This window comes from Ammodytes marinus (assembly GCF_949987685.1).
Source record: "Ammodytes marinus genome assembly, chromosome: 3".
Taxonomy (NCBI): domain Eukaryota; kingdom Metazoa; phylum Chordata; class Actinopteri; order Uranoscopiformes; family Ammodytidae; genus Ammodytes; species Ammodytes marinus.
In genome coordinates, this window is record NC_137232.1 from 33,697,189 (window position 1) to 33,709,412 (window position 12,224).

The window sequence follows — 12,224 nt, forward strand, 5'->3', positions numbered from 1 at the left end:
TAGGGGTGTTTGAAATCATTGGGGAATATACAGTATATCAACAATTGGGAGGGATATATACAGTACATGTTTCGACCCCTGAACTGTTATTAAATTAGATCTTTTGGGGAGAATAGGGTTGTCTTTCTTACTTTTTGGAGGGGGACAAATTTACCTCTTCTAATTATTGGGGGGGAGGGGGGAGGTGACGTCCTCTGCCCCAAATGTACTCCTATGCATGGGATGGTTCACAGAGAGGCCTTCACTTTGTCAAGAACAAATATTTGTTTGACAAATATTGAAATGACTCGCAATCATTTTCTCCATCATTTCCTGGTCTGGTTATGAAACGGTGTGCTCTTTCATAACATACTTTTTTATATACAGACGCAAACAGAACAACAGTCTAAAGTTTATGGACAGAAAAAAAAATCAAATAAGAAATTATCTAATAGCATTTTACAAACGTGAGACAGAATGAAACAAATGAAAACCCCGCCCCCTTTCATATCTCTTGTCATTGGTGTTCTTACCTTCCAGGTGTGAGCTCAGTGCTATAAATACAGGTGAGTATTCCTTCACAACACACACACCTGTCTGCACATCACCTGTCTGCATCACGATCAGCACTACAGCAAAGGTAACATTTGCTTTACTACTTTGAAATTTAAAATATCTACGAGGAACTTTTAAATATTTCTGAACCAGTCTAATTTTTCCTCTGATGATCATACATGACATGTAACAGCAAACGAGACCATCAGTGCAAAGAATCCTATTTTTATATTGTTTTTCTTAATGCCTTTGTCATGGGTATATATGCTTACTCTGGAACAACAGCTGCCGTGGTAAAAACACTACCGCTTTTGTCCAAGGGGGGGTGCTAGAATTAACACAAACTTAACAAATCGCCTTCACAATATTTCTAATAATGATCATGGAAAGTTTAGTTGTTGCTTTTGAATTTCAGATTTTGGTTCAGAGTAATAGAAGCAAAATATACAGACGCAAACAGACAAGGTTTATTCAAATAAATGTACGTTTTGGACCTTTGATTTATAACTTGTTTTTTCTCTGTAAATGCTTTTCTACAGATGACATCAGGATTCCAGTTGGTTTTCCTCCTCAGTTTGACTGGAGGACTGTTGATTTCAGGAGCTGTGAGTATCCAAACATTACCAGTATGAAGTAATAACCAGTTGTATAAGACTAAGCTAAAAGCAAACTTTCCCAGTTTATTTAGAAGATTGAAAAAAAGCCATTCTTTACCTTTTCAACATTTATGTATTATTTTATTTTGTGTACTAATTTCTTAATGCAGGATTGTTTGTAATTGGGTGTGAGGGTGGGATATGGGTGGGGTATGTTTGGGGAAAAAAGGGGAAAAAATGTATAATCCATTGTACTGCAATTACTTTGGAATTTTGTCATTTAATTAAAAAAAACTTTGAAAGAAATAAAATTGAAAAAAAATGTCAGAAGTTTATCTTATCTTTATCTTTTCTTATTTTAAACCTGCAGTGTGTAGAATTTTGGGTTTTATTTCCTAGCAGATTTTGTAGAAAGTAATTATAATATCCATAAGTACATTTCATTTAGTGCATAATAGCTGAAAAACATTTTTTTAATAATTTTTTTCCCCTTAGAAAGGGTCTCATATAGTCCATATCTCTGGTCTTGGTCCAAAATATGCAGAAATATGGACATATATGAGACCCTTTCTAAGGAAAAAAAAAATTATTCAAAACATTTTTTTCAGCTATTATGCACTAAATTAAATGTACATATGGATATTATAATTACTTTCTACAAAATCTGCTAGGAAATAAAACCCAAAATTCTACACACTGCAGCTTTAATAACCAATTGTATAAAACTTTGCTAAAAACAAACTCTGCCAGTTGATTTCTTAAATTCAAACAGTAACTTATCGTATTTAAAAAAAAATGAGAAAAGTTTGAATAAACCAGTATGAAGTAATGTATAAAAATAAAGTAATTCTTTATCTTTACTATGCAATGGCAGAGCTAGTATTTTATAGTATTTTATACTCTATGGGCCAGTTTCGCAGACATGGATTAAGCCTAGTTCTGGACTAAACTGTACTTTCAATGGACAATCTCCATTCAAAATTCCATTTAGTCGAGGACTAGGCTTAATCCATGTCTGTGAAACTGGCCCTATGAGTAACAGCTACTTATGCACATGGACCATCCATACCACTTTTCCATCCTGGCTATGTATTGTGGGCTCATGTTTTTTTTGTATGGGTGGGATATGTAGTGTGTGTGTGTGTGTGTGTGTGTGTGTGTGTGTGTGTGTGTGTGTGTGTGTGTGTGTGTGTGTATGCTGGCTGCTGGAACACCTACATTTCCCTGCTAGGATGAATAAAGTACATCTTATCTTTATCTTATCTTAATAACCAATTGTATACAACTTTGCTAAAAACAAACTTTGCCAGTTGATTTCTAAAATTGAAACAGTAACAATCTTTCAGAAAAGTTTGAATACATTTGTACATTTTCCAATATCAAACCAATTATGTGTATATTTTAATTTTTTTAATTTAATAAATATTTTTATTTTTTATTTTTTTTACTATGGAAAAGGGGTAGGATTAAATAAGTGTATACTTCTTCCTGCTCCTTTTCAGGCATATCACAGCAATACAGATAATTTGTTTTCTTTTTTTTTTTTTTTTTGTGAAAACATAATTTGTTTATTGTATTTCCATGCTTTTCATTTTGTTTTGTATGTTTGATATGTCTGAAATAAATTGAATCAAATCAAATCAAATCTCTTTCAAAAATAATATTTTTTTTTGGATAAATCCAGAGTTAAAATCTTAACATATTAGGGTCCAAAGTTTTTAGAGAACAGATTTTGGACACAGCTTTTGTTTTGTTTTGATTTAGTTTATTTCAGACATCCACATACAAAACAAAATGAAAAGCATGGAAATACAATAAATATGCCTGAAAAGGAGCAGGAAGAAGTATACACTTATTTAATCCTACCCCTTTCAAAGCCCTTTTATCATTTTATAAAACGATCAATACTATGTACAGATCTTAACATTGCATTTTAAGCATGTTTTCTTCTTTCATACTAGTGTAAATGAAAAGGTCCAACATGTACATTCAGGTGTTTATTTGACTAAACCTTGTCTGTTTGCGTCTGTATATTTCTCCTATACAACCATCTTTAACGGACATTATCTCAACACTACATTATTCAATACTCTGAAACAAAACTCTCAACTTTTAAAGCACTTACATCAACTAAACTTTCCATAATCATTCTCAGCACTATTCTGAAGGTTATTACAGAAGAATTTGTTCATATGTTGTTAATTGTCTGATTTATGAGACATTTTCTAAGATAAATAGACTCTAATCTATACATTGACCAGTGCTTGAAACATTGATGTGTTTGCCTTGTATGTCTCACCTTAAATAAATGTGTTTTTCATGTTCACAGCGGTCTGCAGCCATTAAGGGCAAAGCTTCAGGTATGTATGGTCAAGTTGTTACAATCCTGTTTTCTTTTCATGAAGGAAAACAGCCGCATGTGTGTCTGTGGCGTGTCTTCAGTGCTGACACACACGCACGCACGCACGCAGTTACGCATGCACGCACACGCACGCACTTACGCACACAGGCACGCACACACACACACACACACACACACACACACACACACACACACACACACACACACACACACACACACACACACACACACACACACACACACACACAGAGCGGGGCAGACAGATTCGACTATCATCTCTTAATAGTTTCTGTTATTTGTGATGTGAAATGAATGAATGCTCAAGAACACTGTCTCAAAACTTTATTATAAAAAATAAGGTTTTCGTTTATTTATTTTTCCTAACGTGATATTTATTATATACTGCAGCTCCGGAAAAACATTAATAGACCAATCTGGATCATTCTTAAATCTTCATCTCTACATAACTTAATGGAAATGCTCTTAATGACAATATTCTTATTGTGAATTTGGTAGAAATGTTGCCAGTAGTTTAGCAAATAAAACCAAAATGTTCATTCTACTCAAACATATGCCTATAAATAGTAAAACGAGAGACACTGAACATTTGGAGTGGTTTCTTAATTCTTTCCAGAGTTGTATAGCCTTACCATGATATCCCCTTCTTTGTGTACACAGCCTGTCCTACTGGTTGGACAACTCATGGCTCTCGCTGTTTCAACGCTCAAACCTGTCCCAGGACCGTGGCCGATGCAGAGGTACGTATCTGGTTGGTTAGCCTTTTCAAAGCCTGTTTGCATTTCTCCCCTTTACATCCCATTCTTCTAGTTAACTCATTGATGACGGCTGCTGCGCGACGCCACATTGTAGGGGAGAACGGGGTAAGTAGGCACACTTTTTACTCTAGTGAGAATTGCTCATCACCAAAACATCTGTCAATAGCCATTCCTACATTAAATTGAAGCTTAAGGTGTTGGCTGGAAATGTGTGTCTCTCTTTTTTTCCAACTTATTGTAATGAAGAAGTAATTTACCATCAAAGACACTCTGACACATTGTGACAACCAACCCCATCAAGGGGTCGGTTGTCACACATTATGGGGTTGTTTGTCACAATGTTATCTTAATGGGAAAAATCTTAAAAAGAAGGCAAGGAGGCAGAACCAAATTTGAATGTTTAATTGCATTGTCAAGTTGACAAATAGGCCTACATAACGTTCTGTAGCCTTGGCAGCTGGTCTAGTTTGGTGACCTCCCAAATGTTGTGTGGTTTGCCGAAAATCACGTCAATAAAAAAAATAAAAATAGTCGAAAAAATACGCCGGCTGTGTCCGCGATAGTGTATTACAGAACAGTTAGTGGCGTTCAGAGCGCAGAATCTAGGTCTACTATAGACTACTGACGAAAATCACACAACACATTGCATCTATTTATTAACAATATTTATCAATTTAGGCTATATTTTGCTGCTCCAACTCAAATTCAGCCTAGCCAGGCGATAGTTAAGTTTCAGTTTCGTTTTCATCTCTGTGGTATATAGCCGTTTGGACCAGCTGATTGGCTCCCGACAGCGGGAGTCATTCTGCGTTCCAGTTGTACTGGGAAGTCGGATTTATGGTGCCAGTGATAATTTAACTAAATAATAAAATAAAGCTATCTCCTCCTTCCTATATCTGTCCATCTTTATCCCTCCACTGCACACTCAGTCACTACTATCCATGCTAAAAGGAAGCAGGATATTATATTTATTATTTATTATTTATTTATTTTTTTCTCCCCCATCTAATTTTGACGATTTTTAGAAACATGTGTTGGTTTGTAAGCGCTAAGGGAGCATGTTCAAATAAAACCTGTGAACCTTAACTTTTAAATGTATTTTATTTAATGTTTCTATGTAGCCTGGAAATCCAGACCCTGATATCTTGAACGATAGAAGGTCTGGCCACGATCAATAGTAATTTCCAACTCAAGGGGCGGCTCCTACTCGTGCATTTCAAATGCCACTGCACGCAGTTGGATAGCACTACAACCAATCAGAGCGATGCACAAGGTGACGTATTAAGCCCTGTTCGTTTAGCGAACAGGTGTTAAACTCTTAAATTAAACTTTTGCCGTGGTCGGTCGGCAAAACAGAACATTCCACTTACTTGCTAATGAAAGATTTGAGTGCCGTCTTCCAAATCGTAAAGGTTCGAGGCCAAAGCAGCCTCAAACTCAAACAACATCCGCAGCCATCTTTGATGTTTACTATCACGGCTTCGACCACGCATGCACGTCACTGTCGTCATCCGGTTACGTCCGCCCCAGAGCACCATACAAAGTGCTCTGGCCCGCCCATATTAGATAGAACCAATTGAAACGTGAGTCCGGATTTCTGGACTTTCTGAAAAAGCTTCAATGGAGAGTGTCCAGACCAACAGGCACAGCAAATTTAATTTGCCAGCGCCTAGTGGCAGGTCTGGGATTGCCAGGCTAGTTTCTATGTGCTACACAGGCTTAGATATTACGGTTTTGGTAGACTTGACAATTCGTACTATTTTTTCAGAAAACCCTCAGGCATTAAGGACATGCATCCTAGATTGCCATAGTCATCAATGGGTTAAGTTAAGTTAAATGAGGCATCTCCCCTCTCAAGTTCCCACACTCCAGAGGGGGTCAGAGCGCAGGGTCAGCCAAAGTACAGCGCCCCTGGAACAGTTTAGGGTTAAGTATCTTGCTCAAGGACACAATGGTAGAGATGGTGGGCACCTACATGTTATAGCAGCTACCACTAGTTTTACTACTAGCACCCTCCTGTCCGGTGCCGGGGATCCAACCAGAGACCTCATGGTAACTGGGAGGAGGAACCAGAGACCTCATTGTTACTGGGAGGAACCAGAGACATCATTGTTACTGGGAGGACACTCTTTCCTCTAGGACATCCTACCACCATTCCTCTCCTCTATATCGCATTCTTCTCTACAAAGCTTCAGAAGTTGCATAATGATTCTGTTTGTCTGTCTCCCTGATCAGTTGGAATGCGTTTCCCTCGGTGCAAACCTGGCTTCCATCCACAGCTTGGCAGAGCACAACCTTGTGAGCAAACTGATTCACACACAGACTGGCTACAACGCAGTCTTCTGGATCGGGCTCGTTGATGTTTTAAAGGTGAGACATATTTAGCACATTTTACTAATACAAGGTACAATGTAAATAGTGACTGATTCTTCTCCTTAGAAATTTAATCAAGACTTTTAATTCAGGGTTGTGTGCCCCTATGAACCTGAAAGCTGTGTTGTCTGGAGCCTAGTGCTTTGGTCTCCCAAGGCAAAGTGGTCTCAGGTGAGGGGCCCGACTAAGAATGGTTCAAAAAAACTTAATGAAAATCAAGTTAGAAGAAGAGAGACCCTGCCCGGAGGAAGCCCGGGGCCCCCGTCTGGAGCCAGGCCCAGAAAGGCCTGCGAGCGTCTGCCACGGGGCCCGGCCGGGCACAGCCCGACGAAGCTACGTGGCACCAACAGATTTTTGGTTCAGAGTAATAGGAGAGATATACAGCAAACATACAAGGTTTAGTCAGATAAACACCTTAATGTACATTTTGGACATTTGATTTAAACTAGTACGAAAGAAGACATGTTATGGAAGATAAATAAACTAAAAACTATGTTTTACCTGCAGTGTCTTGGTTGCTGCATCACGCAATAATGTATCTTTAAATGAATAACCTATGATCTGAGCCCTGTTTCAGTTAGCTGATTTTGAGGCAACCCCGAGTTTGGTCGCTCTGAGTTAGTGGAAACTAACGGAGAAGCAGAGAAGTTATTTTCATGTAGGGGAGAACGGGGTAAGTAGGCACACTCTAGTGAGAATTGCTTATCACCTAAACATCTTTCAATAGTCATTCCTACATTAAATTGAAGCTTAAGGTGTTGGCTTGAAATGTGTACCCCTCACTTTTTTCATCTTATTGTAATAAAGAAGAAATTAATCATCAAAGACACCCTTACACATTGTGACAATCAACCCCATCAAGGGGTCGGTTGTCATACACTATGGGGTTGTTTGTCACAATGTTATCTTAATGGGAATAATCTTAAAAAGAAGGCAAGAAAGTAGAACTACATTTGAAAGTGTAATTGCATTGTCAAGTTGACAAATAGGCCTACATAACTTACTGTAGCCTTGGCAGCTGGTCTAGTTTGGGATGCACTGGGTTGTTTTAATTTTGTTGCCCTTTTTTCTTTTGCATGCTAGCTGCCTTTTCCTGCTCTATTCTTTCCTTCTCTGGGGTGTCAGTGAGGATACAGCTTGACAATTTATTTCGTTATTGGGTTCCTTTTCTGGCTGCAGCCTTGAGATAACATGTGACAACCAACCCCCCAAAAAATGTGACGACCAACCCCAACTTGAATTTCTTGCTAGCATCAAGGCCAACAACCATCTGACAACTAATTAGCTTGCTAACCACAATCTAAACTATAGGTTACCCTTCACACTTGTTATGGGTAACAAGTGTTTTGTTATAAACCCATTGTGTAAAAGCCTAGAAGAAAAATACTGAGGAGCTAAATATTTTCAATTTGACATGAAAAACACAAACAGTCCTCTCACCTCAAATTCAGCAGTCTAACTCCAAGGAAGACTATGTAGGTGACCTCTGATTCCAATTCTGGATATTTACATATCAAAATTTCACAGACAGCGCCTTCTGGTTCCGAGATATAACGATTGTGACAACCAACCCGTGTGACAAATTACCCCGTTCTCCCCTAATCATGTTATCAGCAATCCATTGACGATGGCTTTTACGCACACGCTCAACCCAGAGTAAACACGCTCAGAGTTGATTGACTCAACGCTGAAACCGATAACCCAGAGTTGCTCATCTCTGAGTTGAGCAACTCAGAGCGCAGGATTAAACCCAGAGTTTGTAAACCCTGCTACCTGAAACAGGGCTCAGGACAGTTGTTCAGAAGTCAGTTCTCTTTTCCTTTATCATAATTCTTTATATATCTGTCATATGCACCGGCAGATCTAGTATTTTGTACAGTTTTGTACTGTGTCTTATTTTATCTTTCCAGGAGGGAGCGTGGATGTGGACCGATGGCTCAGTGGTTGACTACACCAAGTGGCACACCGGACAGCCGAGCAACTCAGGTGGAATAGAACACTGTGTGACGATCAACAGACCGGGTACAAACAATATGTCTTTATTCCATTTCAATGCAACCAAAACAAAAGAAATAGCAATATGTAGGCCCGACCCCATCACCCTATTCTCATCAACAGCCAAACAGCTTCAAATACCTCGAACACACACTAGACTATTAACCCTTCTTTGACTATTCTGTCGCGGCCGACAGGATTGCGCATGCGCTCTTCTCATTCCGCTAACTCTTAAACCGTTTCTGATATCTAGATCATTCAAAAACGATCAGAAAGCGGAGAAGTAGAGCTTTGCACCCATATACTAATCATTACGGTAGCCCACTGGACTTCCGCAGTACGAACGTCCAATCACAGACGAGATTCACCAGCATGTGACGTATTTGTAACATGAGCTTCTAAGTACCGTAACTCCTGAATGGTTGGGGCAATTCAAAATATTCGACCGGTTTCTGAAAGTAAATAACAAGAGCTTTCCGATGGTATATGCTATGATACACTAGTCTTTACTGTGAAAACACTAAACGTTACGGTAAACATACGTCGAGTCCGAGCTAGCGAAAATCGGTTAAATCGGACCAACAGCTTTCAGTTGAGTGAATAAACGACATCGCGGACATCGTGTGGAGAGGTTTATTGAGTTATGGAGAGCACTTTCTGACATGTTTGAGCTTCTGTCTAAGCTAAACATGCAAGAGTGAGCAAACATCCCTGGAGTTTCATTACTGTCACACAGCAACTCCAAAGAGAGTAGTGGAGAGAGTAGAGCAGAAGAAAATATTTCTCTGGAACTAACAAAACGCCTTTGCACTCCTCTCATAAAAAATATCATATCTCAAAAACTAAAACATGTACATTGTTCAAATCACTAATGAAGTCTTCAGAAATATTTTGTTCATGTTTCTACATTCAGAAATCTTTTGTATCAATGTTTTTTTTTTTTAGCTCGTAAAATACGATGAAAAAAAATCCGCTATTTGTTTTTTTCTCATTTATGACACAATTTCAACACTTTTATTAATAATTTTGAATTATTGACTTAGATAACCTTTTAGCTTGGTTTGTACAGATTCTAATGATATGAAGCATTTGAAGATCCTCAAATACATGACTTCACAGTGAGCAAAAATACAAATGTATGCGCCGGCGAACGTTTGTATTACAGTCAAGAGAGGGTTAACTCACTTTTTAATTAATTAAAGCACACAAAGGAAATCTTAAAGAGAAGCAATGAAACACTGTCTGCCATCCGTAATGCCTCTTTTCCACTGTCAAAAGTTGGGAAGGGTATACCAAAATAATCCTATTTTACCCCCCTTTGGTTGGGGTTCCAAACTGTCCCAAAGAGTTCCAAAAGGTGGAGCTACACCTTGCGTACATCGTATGATATTACTTGGCGATGACCTACAGTCCCCTCCAAAAGTATTAGAACAGTGAGGCCAATTACTTTATTTTAGCTGTAGAATGGAAACATTTGGGTTTGACACCAAAAGATGAATATGGGACAAGAAATCAACATTTCAGCTTTCATTTACAGGTGTTTACATCTGGATCTGATACTCAACTGAGAAGATATCATTGTTTGTAAAGGGACACATCATTTTTAGGTTTGCATAAGTATTGGAACAGATAGAATCAAAACAAAATAAAGTGAATAAGACTTAATATTTTGTTGCAAATCCTTTGCTTGCAACAGCAAAAATAAAAGAATTGTCCTCACTGTTCCAATACGTTTGGAGGGGACTGTACTTGTACTAAAGGTAACAGTAGTAACCATGCTTGGGCCTGGTTGGACCTGGAGCAGTGTGAGTGCAGGCCAGCGGTCTTGGACTAGTCGAAGTGAGCTCTTTAGATGCATTCTGTTCAGTTGGACAAGTCATCAACTTTGAAAACTTTTATGTCGATTAACTTATTGATTATTTTCCCTCCATAGGACCCACTTGGAATGATGAAAGATGTGACCTGAAGATTCCATTTGTCTGTGCCAGAGAGATGGGATGCCTGGCAGAATGAAGCTCGCCCGAGGACCCTTCCAGCAGGATGACGTCACTACGATATTACATTTCCATATTAGAGAACTTGCTCTAAATGATTCACTTTCTAATGCATGCTATTCAAATCAAATCCCTCCTTAGTCAGTAACACAGGGTTCCCAGATCCGGCTGAGATATTTAGTGTTGAAAACAGCATCTTATTGGGCTCCTCCGTATGAAAACAACCAGCGATGAGACGGACATAAAAGCAAGAGGCAACATCAAGGCGTAATGTTATGATGAAATAGATAAGTAAAAGTATGTCCCAATTGTAGCAAACTGCATCCTAACTAGATTATTGTTATGATGTGTGTCACATGATACAAGTGAAGTTTAAACCATCACTCTGGATTTAATCAAAAGTTATTCAAGGAAAGATTTCACATAACGTTCGACATGTCTGGGGATTTTTATGTTTTAAACACCAGTGGAAATTTGTGTAAATTCCCCCCAAAAATTCCCAAAAAGTCAGGTAATACCAAACAATTATCAGGCCTGGGAAACACAGAAACAAACAGACGTACACACACACCACACACACAGACGTACACACACACACACACACACACACACACACACACACACACACACACACACACACACACACACACACACACACACACACACACACACACACACACACACACACAAGACTTTCTGACTCTGGGAACCCTGTTTATATCACAAACTGTAAACCAGTCTTTTTATTGGAGGGAAACGTTCTTGTGATTTGTTCCATTTCCTGTCGTATAACCATTTACATCTTAATCAAAAAAGAAAGAAAAGTGGATTCCACAAATAAAAATATTCTGCAGCATAATATGTTTCTGTTGTCAAGTCCTTATCCAATTATAATTATGATAAAAAACTCGAGTGTGAACGTTTACAAAAATGTGTAAACTGTTACATGACAGAAAGTAGGGGAGAACGGGGTAATTTGTCACACGGGTTGGTTGTCACAATCGTTATATCTCGGAACCAGAAGGCGCTGTCTGTGAAATTTTGGTATGTAAATATCCAGAATTGGGATCAGAGGTCACCTACATAGTCTTCCTTGGAGTTAGACTGCTGAATTTGAGGTGAGAGGACTGTTTGTGTTTTTCATGTCAAATTGAAAATATTTAGCTCCTCAGTATTTTTGTTCTAGGCTTTTACAGAATGGGTTTATAACAAAAACACTTGTTACCCATAAAAAGTGTGAAGGGTAAACTATAGTTTAGATTGTGGTTAGCAAGCTAATTAGTTGTCAGATGGTTGTTGGCATTGATGCTAGCAAAAAATTCAAGTTGGGGTTGGTCGTCACATTTTTGGGGGGTTGGTTGTCACACGTTATCCAAAGGCTACAGCCAGAAAAGGAACCCAATAACGAAATAAATTGTCAAGCTGTATCCTCACTGACACCCCAGAGAAGGAAAGAATAGAGCAGGAAAAGGCAGCTAGCATGCAAAGGAAAAAAGGGCAACAACATCAAAACAACCCAGTGCATCCCAAACTAGACCAGCTGCCAAGGCTACAGTAAGTTATGTAGGCCTATTTGTCAACTTGACAATGCAAT

At 38.5% G+C, this 12,224-nt stretch overlaps 1 protein-coding gene across 1 annotated transcript in view; it reads left to right on the forward strand.

Moving 5' to 3' along the window:
- Positions 1-10,649, forward strand: part of LOC307248478 (galactose-specific lectin nattectin-like) — a gene marked incomplete at both ends in the record, with an annotated part of 10,673 nt that extends 24 nt beyond the window's left edge. Inside the window, 6 exons of the mRNA XM_080024873.1 lie at positions 520-545; positions 1,074-1,139; positions 4,171-4,250; positions 6,504-6,638; positions 8,552-8,663; positions 10,570-10,649. Coding sequence (XP_079880999.1) covers positions 520-545; positions 1,074-1,139; positions 4,171-4,250; positions 6,504-6,638; positions 8,552-8,663; positions 10,570-10,649 — 499 coding nt within the window. The remainder of the gene's footprint in view (positions 1-519; positions 546-1,073; positions 1,140-4,170; positions 4,251-6,503; positions 6,639-8,551; positions 8,664-10,569) is intronic.
- Between the last annotated feature and the right edge of the window lie 1,575 nt (positions 10,650-12,224).